Source organism: Apteryx rowi, unplaced genomic scaffold (genome assembly GCF_003343035.1).
Source record: "Apteryx rowi isolate R43461 unplaced genomic scaffold, aptRow1 scaffold_11, whole genome shotgun sequence".
Taxonomy (NCBI): Eukaryota; Metazoa; Chordata; class Aves; order Apterygiformes; family Apterygidae; genus Apteryx; species Apteryx rowi.
Window position 1 is genome coordinate 7,233,472 of NW_020447308.1, and position 23,322 is coordinate 7,256,793.

Genomic DNA, 23,322 nt, shown 5'->3' on the forward strand with positions numbered 1-23,322 from the left:
GAGGACATCTCAATTCCCGAAGGCTTTACTGCCTGTCTCAGTTAAATTAGCATTATTATATTAGACCTGAGAAATGTTTTCATGCATTTTAGTTCTCCCCACAGAGTGCAGGAACAGGTACAATTCTATGTCCCAAGACAAAGTGAAAAGCCTATAATTGACTTCGGTAGGCTCGGGTCCTACGTCTAGATTTTGCGGTTGAAGTCTGCCGGATAGAAGTGTCACGTGCTGCTTGGTTTACAGTTCTGCCAGTGCCGAGCTGGGGAGATCCCCTCCCTCAGAAGCTGAAGCCATGCTGGAAAGTGGCCTTCCTTGCTCAGCTCTAGCGCTAGGCAATGCTGAAAACTATCTCAAGACCTGTTCTTCACTTCTTTTATCTGATGCTGTGTATCTTTTCTTTAGAGCTCATGTAGTTTCAGTCTTACTTCCCCCCTCGCTGACATTTTTGTATCTGTTTGAACTGTTTCTACATTTCACTGTTTTCAAAGGCATTAACAGAGGGAGCCTGCCCTGCCTCTTTCTCCTAGTTATATGTGATGGTGGCAAGAATGATGAGTGCCCTTTTATTTGCCATATTCAATCTAGTGCTACAAAATGTGGAGGGAACCAATGAACACGTGGGTGAAGCCTTCAGTCAGATCCCAGCGGTGGTGGGGAGCAGTGCTGGAGGCTCTGTAAGTGGCGCTCCTTCCTCCTCGCGCAGCGCTGCGGGCCTCGGAGCTGCCAGGAGCTGCCTGGGGAATCGGCTCTGTGAAGGTCTCCTTCGCCCTTCACAAGCCCATCAGGCTTGCAGAGCTTTTATCGTGCCACTAGTGGTTTCACTGATACCGTCTCGCTGACTCTTCAGTCGAAAAGTCGTATCTCCACTTGGGGTGAGTGTGCCGCCTCCGTTAACAGCAGACTGTTGTTCTCCTCTCCCCCATACCCCTTTTCTCCGGCCCTGCCTTTTTGCTTGCATCCAGCATTATGCTTCATAAAGCCTGGCCAGCCACATCGGGACTGCAGGACTGGAAAGAGAGCAAAGCTCAGCGCCTCCTGTGCTCTGGCATTTCACATACGGCAGAGAGTGGAAGAGAGCGCAATAGGTATATCTAAATTATATTCCCCAGGTTGGTTATAGACATGAGATGCATAGATCTACCTTGAAAAACAGGGTGCAGATGCCCTCCGTTCCATGCTCTTGCTCTAATGTTAGATGTTTTTCTTAGTTCCTGTTCTTCTCCATACCAACTGCTGACGGCAGCTCTAGCCATACTGATTTAACTCACTGCTCTGCATGCAAAAGAGCACTTTCAAAACAGTGGAAGTATGTTCTTGGCATGAGCCTGATAACTTCTTTGCAGAAAATGAGAAGTCATCAACTATGGAGTTCACCTCATTAGAATTCTTTAGACACAGATACGAAGGATTCTGGTGCTTTTTCATTGTTTATTACAATTAATTTTAGGTCATTACACTCAAGGGACACCTGCTAACTTCAATATGGTCAACATGTGCTTAGTATAATTTAATGAGCTACCGCTTTCCATTTGGGAATATATATTGATATATTATTGGTGAAAGGTGCCAGACTGATAGAGCTAGCAAACAGATGTCCACTGCCTAGTTCCAGAACAAGAACCGTATAAGCAGCTGCATGGCCGTTGTCTTCACACTGCTTCACCAGTGAGACTCAGGCATACCGAACTTTCATCCTTGCTTTTGAGACTAACAAAAACGTTGCCTCTTAATAATTGCTGTAGTTTTCCAAAGTGCACTTACAGCCTTTAGGAACTGGTATGGCACTTCCAAATCCATTGAAGAATCCAATCTGCTAGTTACTAATGATCTGGCCTGGATTTGAACTAATAAAATGGGGGGGGGGGGGAATACTGCTATCAATCCCATGAAAATAAAGTTAGACCCATGGCCTATGCCTTGTGTCTCTCCTGTTTCTATAGCAGTACAAAGGGGAATTAAAGGGCGCTGCTGGATTTCAATGGCAAAAGGGAATCCCCTGCTAGGGTAAAGCTGGACTCTTATGCCATCTGATCCTTCTTCCTTTCTCCCCACATTAGGGATGTTCTGGGACATAACCAGGGCAGAAAGGGACGTGGCTACAATAGAGCGTTCTCTGGCAATCCTGAGCCAGCAAAACAGTCCTTAGGGGTGATCCCAGCTGGCATACATTAATGACCATTTGGATGCTTTAACTTGCAATCAGGGTGGTTCAGCCTCAGGCTCCGGCCTCGAATTAAAGGAGGTGGACAGGTGGCTTGCAGCCATGTTTGCCTTCCTCCCCCTTGTGCTCGGTGCTGCTGAGAGCTACACCCTATATTTAAAAAAGCTAAAAATATGATGACTTTACCTATATAGAGTGGAACTGTACCAGAATCTTAAGTAGGTATTTAGAAGTGTCTTTTGTACAATGGTTAAAGAGAGGAGCAGGCAGGGGAGGTGACAGGCACCTTCCCTTATTACCCAGTAAGGCTGAGTCCGCCCTGTTGATCCAAGCCATTAATTTTGCAGGTAACAGTGTGAGGGTAAAGTCGGTCGGAGATGATGAAGCCACGACCAATCCAACTAGGTGATGCACCCTGAAAGTAAACAGAAACTCTTCAAGCTAGTATTTGGCCATTTTTATGGTTTCCAGCATGAAACTTGCCCTGCTAGAAGCTTTTTCTTCTCTCGCCTGTGTTACAGCCCCTCCCTTGAGCGGAGGAGGAGGCCGGAGCTGGCCTCTGGGGCACAGGGGACCCTGCAGTGCTTCTCGCCTTCTCACGGAGCGGTGGCTGGGAAGGTGCCAGGGGGCTGCTAGAGCCAGGTTAGCGTGCTGGGTTTTTGTTCGGATCATGTGAGACGCATCACACAAGTAACTGATGGGTCTCTTCTCTAGATCTGAAATTAAAACAACATCACTTGCATGTACTTTAATTTTAGTTACAGACCAAGTGGGATTTGTTGAATAGCTTCCTGCAAAACACATGCACTGTCCCACGTTCCGCATGGCTTCTCTGAGTCTCTACCACAGTGTAATAAATTTGGCTTGTACTAATGACTCTTTATGTTTGCCAGGCTGCATTTTTCATGCTTTGTCTGCTGTTAAATGTCCAACTCGTTCTTTATGCATTGCCAGAACACAGGCCTTGTATTTATCCATAGTTTGGATGCTCTGGGGTCACAACGGTATCTTTGCTGAGCTTCCCTGCCTTTTTCCACTCAGCCATTTTGTGGTCCATCTCCACCTCCACCCTAACTTGCCTCCCACCCCTCTGTTCACCCATCAGCAAAACCTCCAGAAAGCGCCCGTACGGACTTTGTTTAGCGCAATGCAGATGTAGCGTCAGGGTCTCGATTAAAAGCTACCAGTTCATTTTGTCTGAGCTAACGAACAGTCCCTGGATATCCATTGAGTCGTATCTGAACAAATGAACTTCAGGTTTTCAGCAGTCACGTAACCTGGCCGTCTGTTTTGGGGGGTGGGGGGCAAAGCTTTAACTGAGATTCTAAAACCCCATTCAAACCAGATTCAAGGCACATTGGGTGTTATTGATTTGGTAATATTTATGGAAAGGAATGTAACACTTTTACAGCATATATTGTTATAATTACTATTTAGCTCATTGAAAAGGTTAGTGCGTACTGAAAAAGTACGAGTRCATATGGAAGTTCCTTTCTGTCTTGCAGAAATGATGATAAAGAATAAATTATTGAAGAAAATTAAGCATTGTAATTGGAGAAAGTTCCCCTATTACTAAGTAAAGCCAGCCATTAGCATCAGATTTGCATTTTATACCATGCGGCAGGAAATATTTAAGTTGACAAATAGGATATTTAATACAGCAACAGATACTTGGCAGTTAGTTATTAACAACTGTTACTGATGTGATTTATTCACCATTATAAAAAGGGTATTACTATGTGAATATGATTCAGAAATTAACTCCAGTTTACCAAGAGGCCTTGACTGCCTGACCTCTTAATATCCTTATAATGACGCCATTTACTATTCAAAGGCTTATTCAAGTCATTCACTGCTAGATTTGTTTTAAAGGGTCCACTGTAGGGCAGATATTTGTGTGCGTTAACATTTCTCATTGGTGTAGTAGGCACAGGCATTTTTTAAATTGGAAAAACTCATGGGTAAAACCACACTGAGGCTTTTGGGGCCAGAGGAGCCTCATAGACGCAATCCATGGAACTTCCTTCTGCTACACCCTGGACATGGGTCCCCTAAGTCTTGCATGACTCTTAGGGGCTTTAACGCTTTGAAACCCTCTGGAGGTTTATGTGAGGCTTTTATGATGTCCTGCACATGGGTGGGGAGAGCTTCCCTTCCGCCTGGCCTCCCATGAACTCTGGCTAAGCCCAAAGGGGTGCAGATGCAAGTGTCCTGCAAGTGGCTCCTTGGCTGCCTCGCTCCACGCTCAGCAAAGCCGCAGGAGGCTTTGCATTGACCCAGGCACTGCGCTTCTAGGAACTGCTGCAACGGCCCACGTGATGGGCCTGCTAAAAGCCAAACCCATGAAGTGCCAGTTACCCTGCAGGTTCTTGAACTGATAATCTGTTGCTCTTGTTAGTACTGGACTTGCAGGACTCCATAGGCTCATTGCAATACACTTATTAATGTGGTTAAGGTCTGCAGGCAGGATGGATGTGCTAGTGTTTAGGGTAGTAGCTGTAGTTTCAGGAGTCCTATGTTGAAGTTCCTGCTTTGGCAGTTTGGTATCTCTGGATCCAAACCCCGGAGGTGATTTCTCTCTCCCTGACTGAAGTGGGGTTGCATGCTTAAATATCTGGGAATCTGGGCACTAGATATATTTTTATCTGGGCCTGCATATATTTATCTGTGCTGGCAAATGCTGAGTGTGCCCAGAAGCCCAAGACATTATGAGGAATGTAGTTCCTCATGTTCACATTTCCCATGCTGGCAGTCTGAATACAGCTTAGGTTCAGTTTGCTTGCAAATTTAGTCTTGGGAAAATTGGTCTCCTTCTAGGAATTATCCTGGTCCGTCACCTCCACCTGACACGGGCCTCACAAGGGCAGAAGGGATAGTGGAAGTGAACAGCCCAGGCAGAGTGCTGGGACCGCACTGTAAGGCTTAGCCTATGCACAAGCTTTTCCCCCAGCCGGTATTTGCTGTGTCACCCCTTACTGGCCTGCAGGATGCTCCCAGAGGAAAGACTGGCAAGGATTTTTTTAGCTGCAAGTCCAGCCTCAAGACTGCTCTTGCACACTGCAGTACACCTACCACCCATGCCTGAGGTCCCCAGCTGTAAAATAGCAATATTCCCCTACGTCAGAGGATGCTTCCCCATGCACACCATCTCCTACAAACGCCACGTGAGCACTCGTATCGCTTCTGTGCTAGTGGGCAGCTCAGTTTGCGAAAATGCCAGGCTTGTGGGACACGTTCTGCTGGCAGCCCTGCAACCCTACGGTCTGATCCCCTCTGTGTAATTACACGAACGTAAAACTGAAGTAACTGCACAAAACCGCAGTGTGAGTGGAAGCAGAACTATGCCACAAATCATATAATTTCCTTCATGACCAGGTGTCCGCTGTTTGATAAGGCCATATATTTCAATGGGAATTGTCTTTGCTAAGCCCCTGTGATGACCAACCCATTTTTATATGCAGATTCCACAATTCAGTACTCCTTTTACTCGTAGTTTAGATTTGCCTTCTGGACCTTCCTTTTTTCTACCTCAAAATATGTATTTGTAACTCAAGGTTGACTTTATTTATCTTTAATTATTCTTCAGCTGAAAAATCCAAGTGTGATATTTAGTATTTAGATAGTTAGCGTGATATAGGCTTTACGCTTTTTGAGCTCTTCTATCTACTTTCTTTAATTCTTACTAAAATCTTGGTAGTACAGGTGGCTGGTTTTTTGTTAGCCTTTCAGTTTTCTTTGGTAAATTGTCTTGGAAAGTTACATAAGTTTTGATTGTTCCAATCTGGAATTTGTTTATCGCTGCCAGTGGTGTTCCAGCACAAGAAAATCATAATCATGCATACCAACGTGTATGAAAATAAAGGCATAGATGTTCCTTTAATGTTCTTTTAATTTCACCCTTCTCTTCTTTTTAACGTGCCTGCTTGTGTTTTGATTAGGTGTGGGCAACAGACCTTGACCTTTGCTATAGTGACCAGCTGGCCTTGACTCAGCTCATGTTGTATGTGACAGATGGAAATCTGGATTGTCGCTCTAGCCTCTTTGAAGTATCGCTTGCTTCAAAGAAAATGAAAAGCCAACATATTCGGCATGAGGAGACGCAAACTGTAAGCAATGATTTGTTTACAAATAAAATTATTAATGCGGATTACCCAAAAGTTAAAATCTGATCACTGGTCTTGATCTGAATAACAGAACTGCTACTATTAGATTTTAGGAGGTTATTAAACTAAATGAGACACCATCACATTAGAAATTAAAACAAATGTTCTGGGTGTTTGTGGGTACCTGATTATTTAGCCTTTGTATTCAATAATATTGATTTATGGCAGCAACTAACTTATAAGCATTCTGTGTAGTTTTCATGTTGTAAGAAGCGTGGTAATTTATATGTTGCAGGAACAAGGCAGGAGGTCAAAGCACTCCCCTGACAGTAGGAGTACCTTAAAAGCAGTCAAGCAAAAATCTGAGCCTCTAGCTCATGAGCTCTGATTTGGAATTAGAAGTTAGGACACTGAAGTTCTACCCTAGCTTTATAATTTCATGCACAAAACCGATGGGGAGACAATCAGGGATAGGTCCACAAAAGGATCTGGACACCTATGTCTCTAACAGGTCTCATTGAGTTAAACCCAAATCTTCATCCTCAGAACGTTCATTCAGTTCTGTGTAGCACCAGAGGCATCTAATTCTTCACTACTAATTTTGGACTCAGGCATTTGAACAGGGAGAAGAACTCATGGCACCCTAGCCAATGTGAGTTCCCTGATCAGGAGTATACCGTTAGGCTCCCTCTTGCTTGCTGTCTCTGGTCCAGAGTTATGAATCCCAACTGGAAGAAGGCACCCGTCTGCAACACAGAGCGAGATAACTAAGCCCTGAAGAAGAGAAGAGCTTGAACAATCCATGCCCCCTTCTCAATCTCACTGTTTTCTATTGCCAGTTTAGATACTTTCACACTCGGTGTGTCACATGTTGTGAATTCAAGAGCGCTCAGCTCTCTGTGGGTGTTGTATGCCAAGACAAGGTGCTCGAGACTGTAGGTTTTGTTGTGGTGGCCAGGCAGTTCAAAGTTAGGTACTGAAGTACCGAGTACTGTGACACCTATTTCTTCTTCTGGATCTCACCCTTAATCTGAAAACTCTAAGACAGTGTTCATAATAGTGCCTCACAAGGATGTTGTGATTTTAAATAAGATGATATTTGTATATTGCTTTGAAATCTCTGTAAAAACACTATCACAGAAGCATGGTTAACGTATAGTGATTATTGCTTATTATGCTGATTTGTTATATTAGATCAATCTTATTGCATGACTTAATATGGCCTATCAACCTTGAGATTGTCCCTCTAAAAAAGGAAGAAAGGAAAATCTACAGTCCTCTAGAAAAGTCAGAGAATATGAAAAAGATATATATATATACACACATGTGTATATATAAATATATATATAAAACACAGATGCTGTTTTACACATTTTGACAGAAGATTCGCAACCCTCTGTTTTCATACGTAGAGGAGGAATGTTGCACCATTCCAAAAATGTCATAGAGCTATAATTTAGAGGTTAATGAGCTCTTGATCTATTGTTCTTGTCAAGCAACCACTTTTGGTTGGAGAGAAGTAAATTAGATATGATTAGTCCCAGTAGTACAAGTTTTAGAAATGAAAAGTAATCAAGTAGCAACTTTTTTTAATTAAAATTCTGTCAGAATTAACATAAATTGTCACTCTATTTTTCTTCTTTCTGTATTTCTGAGGTTCTTATCTCCTTAAGAGTTAACTACAAAAAAAGTACTCTCTCTGAAAATATCTCTAGAAAAAAACAAACAAACAAAATGAGAGACAAATGCTTTTACAGCCCATGGTCTGTAATGAATGATTAAGTAAAACACTTTGTGTAAAATTATGATGTTAATAATGATTCTGTCCCTTTTAATTTATTATATATTCTCAGTCCTAGTAGGTTTGATTTTGATAAAATAGAGCAGCAACTGAGTTTGTATGATGATTTTATTTTTAGAAATCCTTCTTTGAAAGAACAAATTTCCTAGATACTGCTGCTACTGTAATTATGTACAAAACCAATCACTCATTATAGTTAGGATACATTATCTTCTAGACAGATGAGGCTAAATAAGCAACACATTAATAATTCATACTGCAGTTCATTATGCATGTGTATGCATGCTTTGTAGCTGAAATAAGCACCTCATCAACCTGATGCCAACCCTTAAACAATAGTTCTGTGTTATTGCAGCCACATTCAAGTTTACGCTTGTTAAACTGCTACTTGGATTATTTTATCAAGCATTCATTTATTTGTGGTCCCCTACTGCAAAGAACAGATTTTGGAAGCTCCTTTTTTAAGTTAATGACTTGAGCAATGGGTGTTATTAATTCTCAGAATATTATAAACATGATTAATTTTCAGGCAGAGATGTATTATATAAGGATTTCGGCTATGTCAACTTAAATGAGTCAATGTCAAAACAAATATCATTTTAGAAAAAATACTGTAAATTACATGCTTCAACGTGCAGTATCCCCATTCTTGAACAAACAGTCCAATATTACACAGAATATCATGGGAAAGCCTCAGTTTAGGACAACATCTTTTTTCAATTCTACTCAACTCAACATCTTTATTTTCTTGTCCTAAGCACTGGTAGAGTTCAAACTCAAATGTTGTACTGACTTTTATCTACAGTATGAATTCCACTGATATCAGTTGTATAGCTAACATCAGATCTATTACTAGGCCCTTCCAAGTCAGGTACAGATTTATCAGGGAACTAAGGGGAATGTAGCCTCCACAGCACTGCTGAATGCGGTGTGTATGCTCCTGTGTCAAATGTCAGATTACTRCATAGACTCCCACTCAAATCTCAGCTGCGTGCTTTTCTAGAAATATAAACCTTAGTCACTCTAAGTTAATTAAGAACAATATTTAAGATTTTCCATGGTTAGTGTTAATTACTTTGTGACAATTCTGATATTTTATTAAAGACTGAGTTAGAATTAATGTTTCCTTGGCATTAATTCAGCAATGATTGTCACATAGGACTGGCTTGGAACGGTTGTATTCCTGGTGCTCTTCTCTTCCACGGTGAGCAGCACGGGATCATTTGTGTACTCAGTCCAGTATCAAGCCTTTAGGCAGAGCAAAACTACAAACATTGTGGTTTAGAAACTCCTTGGAATCACTGGGCCTAGTCTCTTTACAATCTTGCTGGAAAAATTATGCACACTGATGCAGGAGTTGCATCCTCAGTCTTGGAGAAACCAACTTAAAATTTGGCTTTAGAAAATCTGTTTAAAACCTTTTATTCCTAGGGCAAAAACTATTAGTTATCCACCTTGGAATTTCTGCTATCGAGAAGGGCTAAGCTTTGACTCTAGAACAACATATGTTTCTACGTAGCAGGATGGATTTAGAGTATCCTGACCATAGCCCTTTAGAATGATTACACAGGACTTAGTTACCAATGAAGTTATGAAAATATCAAAATGTGGTTCATAAAGAGTGATTCAGTAGTACTTGTCTATAATCTAAGGTTTTATGTACAGTATAAGATGAGAATAGAATCCTGCTGCATAGAAATGTCTATGTTCAAGAGACATTGCTATGAATGGGAATTTCTCTAAATGAGTCAATGGACTTACTCCACGTTTACATGAATACAACTGAGCAAAAAAGCTGTTTGTTTAAATAGCAAATTATCAGTGTCTGATATAAAATGGTATGAAAATGAAGAATCCTGTGTTGTTTTCTCTAGCTTTCTCCAGTAAGCAACCGCTGTGCAGTAGCAAGCAGTCAGCTGAGGCACTCCAACCTTTCAGTAATCTACTATAATGTTCTCCTCCAGATGTGTAAAGCTCATGGTGTTGGATTTGACCTCCAGGTATGAAAAGGAAAGATTAGAAACTGTAATATTCACTCTGCGTAATTTTTGTATGTAAATTCTAATGTGGTGAAACCATTTAGCACAATGTAAAGTTTAAGTGTTCTGTTTAGCATAATATAATGTTTAAGTGTTCTGTTATATTAGCCTAAGAACACTGCAAGGTGTTTGCTCTAGAGTTTTGTTGAAGAGGACTTGGAAGAAAAATAAGTGGTATAAATCAGAATTAGCTTTATTTTATTCTGCTAATTAGCAAACTCTAAATTGCATAGAGGTCTTCAGTAGTCCCCACAAAAATTATTCTAATGTTGTAACATTTATCTGACAGTTTACTTTAGCTGGGATATATTTTGCTAACTCTTGAACTGCAGTACTGAGAGATCTGTCTGATTTGGCTTAAGACTGGAAGCAGTGAAGGATGAAAAGTATTGCAACATGTTTATGTTGCACAGTAGAGTGTGTGAGAGCATCTCTCTCAGAGGTCACTGAGAGAATGTTATCCCGAGCTGGTTCATTCACGAGGCTCTGCGGGTAAAAAGGATTATGGCTGTCAGCCAGGAGCTGTGCTTGAGTTCAGGACCATGACAGTACGGAGTTTTCATGACCATAATATGGCCATTTCACATATCTCTGTATGTATAATATAGATATACCTTTAGAGATCGGTAAGTCAGGTGATAATAGGGAACAGAAAGAGGGATGAAGATATGAAAAAGCGGTTTTTGCTAGGAAAGGGAGTGTTTGAGGCTTATGAACAGAATTACAAAAAAAGAAGAAAGAAATGTAAAAAAAGTATAGATGGTGTTATGCAAGACGGAACAGCAGACAGAAGGAGACTGCAGATCCCAGGGTACAGAGTTTCACTGGGAAAGGCAAAGCTTTACATGTTGTCCCAGTGCGAAACCTCCTTGTGGCCTGATAGCCACTGTTCGTGAGACCTCTCACAGTCCTGCGTGATAATTGTTGCTCAGCACATCTAAAAATCAAACCATGAGTTCTGCTGCTGACCAAACTGTCGCCAGTATCTGGCCTATGATGAATTGGAACAGAAGGTTAATAGAAGTTCATGTCCAGTGAATATCTAAGATAAAATATAAAGTTTAAGAAGATGAAAATCTAAACATATTTTCACTGTCTTTCAATTTAAGAGAGTGTAAGGCTTTTATGGGTTAACCTGTCTCTCGATAAAATAACTGAGTAAAGGGATAATTTTTAAGATATTTATGACCATCTCTTACTGTGCTGGAACACAGTATTTGGTACTGAATAGACTCTGACGTGTGTGTATTGTATTTACATAAAGTTAACGTATTGTATTCTCTACAACAAATTTATTAGAGCAATAATCTACTTACAATGAGCAATAATCCATTACATACAATTCAAAACTAGCCTTTCTTAGATATGATTATGTACTTATTGTCCCTGTACAATATATTTAGTATCCGTTATTACAATTATCAGGTTTGGGAATAATTAAAGTAACTTTATTTTTCAATTTAACAGGAAAAACAGGGAACAGTTTTTATATTGTATGAAGATCAGAAGCGATACAGATTGGGAATGTTGTAAGTATACGCTGTCAGGTACACGGCTAGATAAGCAGCTGGGAACACACTTGCACTTGATCTGAAAAGAATGACACTGCCGAGTTTGCTCTTTTGGGTTCTAATAAAAGTCTTGCAGGAAATGAACAATCTGAACACCAAGTACTGAACAAAGAAGTTTAGTTACAGTCACCCACTGTTCAAAAGACTGTAATGACCTCTCATAAGATTGGTCTTTTGAAAAATTTTAGGGAGGCTTTAAGCATTTCAGTTAAAAAAAAAAAAAAAAAGTACAGGAATCTACTTAGATTAAAGTCTAACTGCACTGCAGCCTAAAGACATACTGCAATTAGCTTTACAAGAGCTAGATTCAGTGTCAATAGCAATCTAGCTGTGAGAGCAAAAAGATTAGCACGGGCTGCTTTTCCCTGCTTCTTGGTAGTATAAATTAAGGGATAAGTATAGCACAAAATCAGAAAAGCCAAGACAGAAAATGATCAATACACAGTAAGAGCTGCAAATATTTCCAACTGTCCTGTTAGTAAGAGGAAAACTAAGGAAAGAAAACCATTTGCCTGCTACTCAACAGTATGAAAATCATAACCATAGATGATGCTAAAAAGGGCAGTGTTTAATGCCTTTTTATATTGTTCTTCACAAAGTGAGCAATGGCAGTCAGAGAGAAGCAGCAGCAGATTTGATGCGTTAGTAGTAGTTTAGACATATGAATCTCCCCTAAGAAGACTAAGAAAGCATAATCTGCACAAACCTACTGTACACTGATTGAAAACATCTCCTCAGAGAAAATTTACGTAGAGTTTGCTGTCAAAATAGGGTGTATTGAGTGAGGGTCTGAAACTGTCTGCTCGCAGTCTGGAGCTATTCCTTTGGTGCTGATGCTATTTCATTAATGACCTGGATAAGGAAACAGCTTACTGGTTTGCTGGATATGATTACAGGTATTTTGGAGGACAGGAATAGAATTCAAAATTATCTTGACAAATTGGAGAAATGATCTGAAAAATAGAATTATGCTCAACTGGAACAAGGTGCAAGAAATTACACTTGGATAGTAGTAATGAAGATGAAAAACAACCAGTTAGTTTTGCAGAAAAAGATCTGTGAGTTATAGTGGCTCACAAACTGACCACAAGTCAACAATGTCATGATCTTATGGAAAAAGTAAGCACTGTATTCATAGGTAAAAACATACAGCCTGCAAGACATTGGAAGTAATCCTTAAGTTCTACTCAGTGTTACTAAGGCCTTAGTTGAAGTACTGTGCTCTATTTGGGGCCCAGAAAAGCTGCAAACCGATTGGAGAGTTCAAAGGGAGGAAATAAAAATGTTGAGAGGTCTAGTAAACGTGACTTTACAAGGAAAGACTGAATGGGAAAAAAAGAGGAGACAGAGGTGAGATCTGCTAAGTCTTTAAACACATAAAAAGCTTCTGCAGGAAGGAAAGGAAAAATCTGTTCTCCATGGCTTTGGTGGTAGGAGAAGAAGAAATGGACTTCACTTGCAGCAAGAAAAATTCAGGCTTAACATAGGAAAATTTTCTGACAGTAAGAAAACTGAAGCGTTAAATAGATTGTTTGGCGAGGTTGTCATTGACAGTCTTTAGTAACAGATTAGACAAACATCTGTCAAGGTTGATATAAGTAGCATTGATCCTGCCCTAGCGCAGGGAATGAACTAAATGAACCCTAAAGATTGTTTCTAGCTCTTTGGTTCTATCAGCCTGTACTGGGCTTCTTGTGGAGCTGTTGGCAGTATCTAAGTGAGCCAAGTTTGTTTAAAGCTCAGGTATTCCTATACTACACTACGCTCACCTGCAGTCACAATGTAGGCAGCTTACATGACAGAGCTGGAAGATAAATTTGAAATAAAATTGCTAAATAAGAATTTGGAAATATCTAGGGTAGCCATTTAAAAAGTGATTTAGGCTTCTGAAAGTGTTCCCTAAGCAGCTGAACTCTCCTAACAGCTCACTGATGCTGAAAGGTGAGCTCCTTCCCTCCCCAGCCCCAGCTATGAAGTCCTCCTCATTCCTGTCCCTCCTTTTGCAGAGTCTCTGGTACACTTACACCCTCCATTCACCTCAGTAACTCAGCAGAAAACTTTTATTAGGTTAATTTTCTGTGAAGTTAATAAAGAATCAGCTCATAGAGGGGTATATAGTGAGCATGAGAATTGTACAACATAAATAGTTGGATAGATGGGGAGACTCTGGAGAGAGAAGGGACCTGTCCTCCGAGCCAGTGAACTCTTGGAKTGGCTTATCCCTGCTTGTGTGATTTCACTTTAACTGTTGGCCAAGTATCCTGGAAAATGGAGTCTTTAAGTTAGAGATATTCCATCCCACTTAAATTTTTTTCTAACTCCTTTAGAATAATACATGAGTAGTTGCTCCCTAGTATGTAACATAACAACACCTCTTGGATCACCAGCTGAGACTGGTCTCATGAACTTTGGTTGTGGAGTAGCTGATTACATAATAATATATTACTACAATACTGTCAAATATATTTGCCAGAAAGAAGTGATATCTGTCATTCACACATTCTGATCCCAGATTTGTCTTCCATCACATCCTACACAATTTCATTATTTTAATTTGAAAACATTTTCAGGGATATAAGAATTTGATTGAGGTTATAAAATCATTGAAATAGCTTAAACATCTATATGGATTATTATGCATTTTACTACATTATAGATCTATTCATTGTCAGTGCTAGTTAGTAAATGAGGTACATTCTTCCTCAGTACAAGTCTATTCCATAAGATAATATGTATTGAGTCTATATGTACCACTGAGAAATTAAAGCCTCAAAAGATAAAGTTTATACTTCTAAGTAAGCTACAACAGTCTAAGAAATGCTGATGCTGCTGAAATTTCTCTGTATCAGATGTGTTTTTCAGAGTATGCAGGCAGAAGCAACAGTTCTTTTAAACTAATTTAGATGTTTAAAGTGTTCTAATGTCTCTGTCCTAATTCAGTGGTAGCCTTCTACTTGGAATAGCTGAAACCTACTGCTTACTTCTGCTAAGTTGATTAATAAAAATTATTTATTGCACAAATCCTTTCTGTTGACAACTTAAAATGGAGCCTCATCTTTCATATCTCCCTGAAGATTGCCACCTTGTGAGATTGAAAATACTCATTAAATTCCATCACCAGACAGGCACAAATGAGAGGGCGATTGTTTTTAAGCATGTGAAGGGAATCATTGGTAAACTCATTTGTTTGGATATCATTAACAGAACAATCGGAGAGGATCTCCAGGGGGTCCTCATGACCTTTGCTCGCAATCTCTTCATCATCCATCAAGAAATATCAGCACCTAATATGCAAGGCGAGACCAATTTTAAGGTGAGGTGTTAATTAACTAACGATCCTGGTTAATTTCTGTACAAGGGCTGAAAATACCTCATGCTGTATCATAAACAAGTGCTAAACCATCCCTTTTTATTGTTAGCAGTATGTATTTTACAGTGTCTAGGTCAATATAGTAAGTCTCCCAATGAACCTGTTAGTTAAATTTAATAGTTTGAAACTTTTTCTTTGAAAATAGACATACTTCAGCTTGAAATTATTTGTAAACTAAGACTCCAAAGCTTCTGATTTTCCCTTGGAAGCAGCAAAGGAGCTATTGGTGCTGCCTTAGAAAATTCTGTCATAATTGTCTGTTTTATTTTTAAAGGGACATCATCAAGATAGAAATATTAAATTAGAAACAAACATCTCATTTTATAATAGCTCCTTAGATTAGTAACACTAATTTCTTTTAAACAGGCAGCCACTGAGTACTTAATGCATTGGTTTCACCTCTTGCAACTCACCATCAATTTCACAAGTCAATTTTGTTCCTATTTGCTCTGCTCTTCGAATCCGCCCGCTCTCCCCCATCCCTGAGTGCCACAGGACGCTCCAGGATGGTGCCTGTGGAGGTAGACAAAGCACTGGGGCTTCTTAGAGTGGCAGTGTTCCCCCAGGAAAGCATACGTTTGCTCTAGCTCTTTTGTGACAACCTTGCTGGCAAAAAAGAGACAATAAAGCAATAATGAATCCAACCCTGTGCCCTGAAACAAGCACGCATTACAATGCTTCTTTCTGATTCCAGAGAATAGCTTAACTTTCCAGAGGGAGTTCTTTTGCTAAACTATATGCCCTTTAGCTTTAGAAAAAGTTTCTAAGGTCTTGACCGTAAGCATTTTGTTAAAAGTGAAGGGAAACACTGTGTTACAGATTTGTATCTTAAGTGACATAACATAATTTAAATCTGGTTCTTTTCAGTGTTAGCTATGACTATATTTTCCTCTGATAAGCAGAGTGTGAAATGACAGCTTTAGAAAAGATATAACTAAATTTCAAGATGTTACAGGATAAATAAGCAAACAAAAAAACCCTCTTTTTTTGATCTGAGGGAGTGAAAAGCAACCATTGAAGAAAACTGTAAGGGAAATCTTCTTCATAGTGAGTTAACAATTATTTATATATGTGAAATAAAACACCTGCTAGTTAATTATAAATACAAACTGCATCAGGTTATATTTTTTATGTACCTGAGATTTGTACATACTTACTAATTCCCCCGACTGTCCCACAGTAATAGTAGATTTAACTGGTGCATGCTGGCTGGTATATCACTGGTTTACCTTTTGAAGAAAAGAACTACCAGCTGTGCATTTTGGCTGCTCAATTTCATTATAATGCCCATTAAATAACTTGTATTTCTTGAATCTGTTACAGATGGCAATTCAAGATATTGAAGCAATTCTAGGAATTACAGCAGAAAACAAACTGAAATTGGAAGAACAGCAACCTTCTGAAGCAGATGCTCTGAAAGAATAGTTAACAGAAAACGTTTAAGTGCCATATTCTTTATGCTTCTGGAAATGAACTCTCATCTGTAAGAACAGGTTTGGTTTTCCTTTGCACTGTGAATTAATATTAACTGAGACAGTATATTTCAATGATATTTGAGTTAAACGTTTACTAGAATATCCCTTATTTCACAAAAAGGAACTGGTGAAAAGCAGAGGATCATAATAAATGTCCCTGATATTCATATTGTGAAACCTGAAGTACAATATCGATTTTAAAAGTCTTATTAATAGAATCATAGTGTCTAAGGCAGAGGAGACAATCTACTCTGACCTGCAAAGCGTAGACCTTATAATTTTACCACGTGATTCCTCCATCAAGCCTGTAACATAAAACTGAGCTTGTCATACCTACACAAAGATAAGTGACAAACAAGCCACTACATCCCTAGTTAATTCTCCCATTGGTTAATTATCCTTACTGCTAAAGCAGTGCCTTAAACATAATCCATATTTGTTCACCTTCAACTTCCAGCAATTGGACCTTGTTATGCCTTTGTCTGAGAAACTGAAGAATTGTTTACTACAAAAAAACCTCTCTTTTGGGGATGAATCTTTCTGTTCCTTGAGCCAAAACTCCTGAGTCAGTTTTGGTTTGTTAACATCCCTCCAGAAGTGTTGTCCCCAAACTTGATAAAGTATTCCAAAGATTTTCTCACTGATGTACTACTATACAATGAAAATGCCACTTTCTTCTGTTTTATATGGCCTTGCATATACACAGACGGATCGTACTGTCTTGTCACTAAATCATACTAGCAGATCATACTCAATTGAAAAAAATCCTGTGATCCCAAACTCCCTTTCAAGCCTATCCTCTTCTTTCCAACCTAAGAGTATGTCCAGTGTTCTTGCTTCTATAAATAACACACTTACATGCTATTCTATCAGCAAGCCCAGCAATCCAGACTCCTCTTTAGAACTGTTTGTCCTTTTTGTTATCAGTCTGCTATTTCTTGTTATCTACAGACTTTGGCAGCAGTTATTTTATGTTCACTTCCAAATTATTGAAAATAACACTAATAGCATTGCTTCAACAATAGATTCTGAGAAGAGCATTAGAATCATACTTGTATGTTGTATTCCAGTGTACCATGACTTTGGGAGATCTATGTATCCATCAAATATATTTTATATTTCAGGTATAGCTGACTTTTTTTTACAGGAATTGCTGTGTGCTGTTACAGTAAAGTCTTACTGACATCTGTTATATTTGTACAATTTTCTTTATCCATCAAATCTGTTATCTCATCCAAAAATATAACACATTCTAAATTGTACTGTAGAAGAGCTTATCTTCCTCCATTGGCTGTATATAATAGTCCAGAGCATGGTAAGTATCTTTAAGCTTACTTCCCCAAAAGCTCAAGCAAAATCAGTTTTTAAGACAAGTAATGAATGTGACCAAGCAGTTACAGCAGATGTGTCCTGCTTTTCTGATGCCTCTCTGTGTCTTTGATCTATTAGCTTCATAAGTAATCTTTTGTATTAGCCTTTTTTTTCCCACTTTGGTTGCAGAGGTAATTCATTACAGATGAGAATGTTTACATTAATGCCAATCTGTTCTTCAAATACCAATCTAAAAGAATATATTCGTTTACAATTTTTGTTCCTTTGTCATGTAATCTCAATATTGTCTTGGTTTTGTATATACTGGAGCCCAGGTAGATTTTTCTAATGTGAGATTTGGCCAATGAACTTGCTTCCTAGAAATCTTTTTCCTCTATGATTAGAAATGAAAGTAACAAAGTTTTTGGGGGGCTGTGGTAGGTACAACATAGATCTCACTTGCCAAGAAATAATATGCCAAAAAGCATAGTATAATTGCTTATTAGTTCTTCAGACACAGTTCTGTTCAGACAGGACAAGAGATTTTTTCTCTGTTTTACTTTGAGGGCCTGCAGACCAGGATGTTTTTCTGACTTTTTCCTCAACACATTTGTAATATACTCTCATATTTTACTGCCAAGAAACTCTTTCTAGATTTCTCACCTAGCTTCATATCCAAACTATATAATGCCCCGATTTGGTCAATAAAAACAATATCCTGGGGGAGAAGTAGGCATGGGAGAGCATGGCAATAGCAACCTAGGAGTTAGCTAGTTTCTTAAGGGTTAAGAAAAATTAAGCCTCGATCCAAGCCAGAACAACATAAGGTCTGAGAGGCTCATTAGTTCACTGGCACTTAAAAGACTGCAGTGTCCTAGGAGTAAATGAAACCTGCACTTCCTTATGTCTTTGTTCTGTTCTGACAAAAGAAAACTGTACCTGTTTTTGCATAGAACAAGTGATCTGAAAGTTCCCATGGTGAGAGAGATTTCTCAGTATGTGCAAAGTGTGAAATGTATTTTGAGGAAAAAAAGTTTTTAATTACTATTAACACTTCTGAGCCTTGAGCTGATGGAAGGATTGAAACTGCTTTACAGTCTCTCACATTCAACTCCCATGCTGCTGGTGCCAAAAATGTATTTTTTTTTCAGCAATACAGCAGCTATAAACTGAAATTCTAATCTTCCAAGAAAAAGATATATGTCAGAAACATAGTCATGGTTCTTGCACTCAGACTACTGGATTAGTTATTCCTACTCACTAAAGGAATGATAGAGTTCTTGAATTGTAGCTTGAATTTTAACACTATTCAGAACATGATCTAGGCTGTAAAGAAAATGGAGCAAGTAGGAAATGTAGGAATCAGAAGATAAAAGGTGGCTCAGGCATGGTTGCTCATCAGAAATTGCCAAAGAAATTCTGCAGCTAATGACAGAGCAAATACCCAGGCTGGTTCCACAGCTGCAAGGTGTGGAGGAATGTTTGTGGAATGAGATGAAGGCAAATGGGTTTTGGCAGTGATTGCAGAAGGCAATTAAAATAAAGGTTTCATGCTTTTGATGGGCCAGGGCTGCAAATGAAGATGTGCATTCACTTGCTAACACTTCAAGGATCATGAAAGGTTATTTCAAAATACAGCTGAGTAAAACACGTTTTTGCAAGAATTTACATACTATCTGTAGCATACATGCTACCCATTTCAGGTTATTTCCCCCACTCGGTTGCCAACTAATACTGGAAGTGCTCAAACATCTGTAGGTGCCTTAGATGTTTACCAATACATTTTCCCAGGCACCTAAGCTTGTTCAAGATGTGCCTAGAAATAAGGCAAAATGCACCAAGGGCCAGTGTAGCTTTTTCAGCATCCTTAGACATCCTAAGTCATCTTAAAAGATGCCTTACATAACCAAATTACTTCTCCATGCAAGTGTAAAGGAGCTGTTTTGAGCATTGTGGTTCCAGTCCTACAGGCTGTCACTTAGCTATTGTAGCAGTGCACGTCATGGCAGCCATGTATTATTGTGGCTTCTGCTGATGGTCTTAATACTGATAGCTCAGTTGCTGCCTCACAGCTTTGTTCTATCAAGATCCATAAACTTGGAGGCCTGCTTTAAAATCAAAGAACAGAACAGCCTTTCACAAAGCACAGCTCTTTTATACAAGTAGGYGATCTACATTGAATTTCCTCTTTTTCCTGAAAGAATGGAAACCCACTGCACATTTGGGAATGCTCTAACCATTAACTCTAGGGTATTTTGCAGTGTGCTTGGGAGTACTCTTGCTCCTTCTTGTAAAAGCTTTTCCTATTTGCGCTGACCACGCAAACATTTTGGGAGCTAGAGTGACCACCCCCACAACATAGGGATACAATAGATTGGAAACCTTTCCTGACCTCCCAGGTCCTGGTCAGATCTCTCTGAAGTATTTTGCATTAAACATTACCTGGACTAGATACTGGAACCTGAGTCTCCCTGTTCAGAGATCTGTGCTTAAAGCCCTGCAAAAAAAAGAGAAAAGAAAAGAAGAGAAAAGAGAAAAGAAGAGAAGAGAAGAGAAAAGAAGAGAAGAGAAAAGAAGAGAAGAGAAGAGAAGAGAAAAGAAGAGAAGAGAAAAGAAGAGAAGAGAAAAGAAGAGAAGAGAAAAGAAGAGAAGAGAAAAGAAGAGAAGAGAAGAGAAGAGAAGAGAAGAGAAGAGAAAAGAAGAGAAGAGAAGAGAAAAGAAGAGAAAAAGGGTATTCAGCCCAAGTTTCCACATTCAAAGTGAGAACTCTGAGCACAAAGCCAGAAAGTAGACCATCAGCACAAGCTCTTCTGGCTGTCTTTTGAAATATTGACCCTATCCATTTCTTGAAAGATCTTTGATACCTCATTCAAAGGGAAAGCTCAGGAGAATTCACTACCTTGAATGTAGGTTAAGGTAACAAAGCCCTAGAAATATAAGACTATTGTGATCCTCAACATTTCACACTCATTGCCTAATATGGCTTTCCATTAAACAGGTTACGTATTATAGATCTGAGGTACTCCTTATATGGTATAGGGATATTCTGTATTTCTTTTTTCACCACAGATGTGGTTATAGTAATCAGGCACTAGAGATTACGTACTACAATGGTTAACAACCTTCATGAACTTAATTTAACGTATCATGTTGACTAAAGAATGGTTAGACTGTTTTTCAGCTTCATCACAAAGATGTGCACTTCAGGAGACTGTTTTGATATAAAAAACAATATAAGACTATACCAGAATGCAACAAACACAGAGAGACCTTAACTGTGCAGCCAAATATTATTAAATGGAATACACGTGGAGTGATCCTCCAAAATGCTTTCAGCCTCATCTTTAAAAAATAGGATGTTTGACCATGATTCTTGCATACTCTTGAAGTACGCAATGTTTTGCTACTCATTTGTAAATACAGATGCTACTACATTCCATTTATAGTCTATGTTGTGTAAGTAGACATGCATCTATATACTCTTAGCTGGTGAAAGGTTATGCTGCCAGAGGCTGCAGAATTATTTTTCCTTTTTTGTGCACTTTAAATAGTAACAGCATCATAAATTTAACTGTAAATATCTTGAAATTAATACTTTTTAAAACCAAAGTAATTGCAATTACATATGTTCCATAGCTTTACAGGCAACATATATTTATTGGAAGTAATTTTGACCACGAAACATAATAGCAGAATATCACCCTTAGAGTATAATACATTAGGTCAGCCCTTCACCTCAGCAAACCACAGTATCAGATTCCAGTTTCTTTCTTATCCTCAGTCATTGTTGCCACTAATAAAGAAAGATATTTAAGCTAACTATATGCTCTATTAATTATAGGAAGGTGAACTTGAGTCAAATTTGTTACAGGCAATGATTAATAATTACTGGTTGTACACACATGTAGTACATTACAGTAAGTAAACAGGGTACTTTATTGGGTTGGGTAGTAATTGATTAATTAGCACATTCATACTACATAGCTCAATGGTTTAAGATTGCTGAGTTTGAGAAATTGCTTGTAATTATTAAAAGAAATCAGTTCTCATTTCTCAGTTTACTCTTCTGTACAGTTTTTTTCTCAAATAGAATGTTTAATGGTTGAAAACCTTAGTTTTTATTCAGATAAATCATAGAACCTTAGTTACAATTTTAAAATATTTCTCTTCAAAGCAGTCTAACACATTCAAAGAACTATTTTAACCTCTAACATCACTGTCAAATTTCACTAAGTAAAATCGATGTTGTGTGTCTATAATGTGGCCTAAACACAATTTTTCTCTCACTCGTGTTAATCTGATTCATACTGTAGCTGTGAGATGTGCCAGCAAAACACAGGGTGGTCCCTTCAGCATGAGCGCTGTAAACAAAACAGTTTTTAAAAATGTAATTGCCTCATTCCTTGTGATATTCTTGCTCACGATAATGAGCATTAACATGTGTTCCTCTGTATGGATTACTGGTTTATCATTTTGTGTGAGACAGAATGACTTATGCCTGCTTCCCCCTCGCTTCGCAGGGCTGCTGCGCCGCTTCCCACGCTGTCACTCACGCGCTGCCGGCACCCCCGCAGCGCCGAGCGTCGCACGTTGCCCCCTCGGCGTCCGCTGCCCGGGCCCTCCTCTCCTCTCCTCTCCTCTCCTCCCCGGGGACCCGCCGCCACCGGAGCCCGCTCCCTCCTCGTCAGAACTTCGGGCCAGCCCGCGGTTCCGCGGTCAAGGCTGCCGCCGGTCTCCCGTTAACGGCCCTCGGGCAGCGCTGCCCCTCTCACGCTCCCGCCCTTTCCCGCCCTTCGGGTGACCGTTGCGGCGCGCGCACGCGCGTTGAACGGCCGAGTGTGAGCGTTGGGGGGGAGGGTGGCGCGCGCACGCGCGGGCCGGGGGAGGGCGCGCGCGCAGGGCCGGGCGCGTGGCGGCGGGGCCGGGTGCCTCCCCCCCCCGCGGGATGCTGGCGCTGCGGCGGCTGCACGAGGCGGCGGTGGGCCTGCTGCTGGGGCGGCGGGGCGCGGCGGGGGCGCGGCCGGCCGCCTCGGAGGTGCTGAGCCAGCACCTGCGCCAGCGCGGCCTGCCCCACTGGACCTCGTACTGCGTCAAGTACAGCGCCGTGCGCAACGACCAGTTCGGGCTGTCGCACTTCAACTGGCGGGTGGACGGCGCCAACTACCACGTCCTGCGCACCGGCTGCTTCCCCTTCGTCAAGTACCACTGCTCCCGCGCCGCCCCGCGGGACCTGGCGCTCCAGAACGCCGCCTTCACCGCGCTCAAGGTCCTCAACGCCGGTGAGTGGCGCCCCGGGTCCGGCCCGTTGCCCCCCGCCAAGCGGAATGGGGGGCCGGGGCCGGGCTGGCGGCCGTTGCCCCCCTCCGAGGAGGGGTGGTGGCGGCAGCAGCGGGGGCGCGGAGGGGCTTGAGGCGAGCGCCTCGGCGGCGGGGCTCGCCGGGGGCTGCGGGCTGCCCGGCCGCCGGCGTGGGCGGGTGGGGGACGCCGCTGC

General features: G+C 40.5%; 2 protein-coding genes across 2 annotated transcripts in view; both read left to right on the plus strand.

The window, feature by feature from the left end:
* Positions 1-16,639, plus strand: part of IQCH (IQ motif containing H) — a 72,908-nt gene extending 56,269 nt beyond the window's left edge. The window contains 5 exon segments of the mRNA XM_026074882.1: positions 6,100-6,267; positions 9,940-10,065; positions 11,572-11,633; positions 14,880-14,988; positions 16,369-16,639. Coding sequence (XP_025930667.1) covers positions 6,100-6,267; positions 9,940-10,065; positions 11,572-11,633; positions 14,880-14,988; positions 16,369-16,470 — 567 coding nt within the window. The 3' untranslated portion in view covers positions 16,471-16,639.
* A 6,135-nt stretch (positions 16,640-22,774) lies between these two features.
* The window catches only part of CUNH15orf61 (chromosome unknown C15orf61 homolog), a 2,885-nt gene continuing 2,337 nt past the window's right edge, over positions 22,775-23,322 (plus strand). Inside the window, exon 1 of the mRNA XM_026074045.1 lies at positions 22,775-23,110. Coding sequence (XP_025929830.1) covers positions 22,777-23,110 — 334 coding nt within the window. The 5' untranslated portion in view covers positions 22,775-22,776. The remainder of the gene's footprint in view (positions 23,111-23,322) is intronic.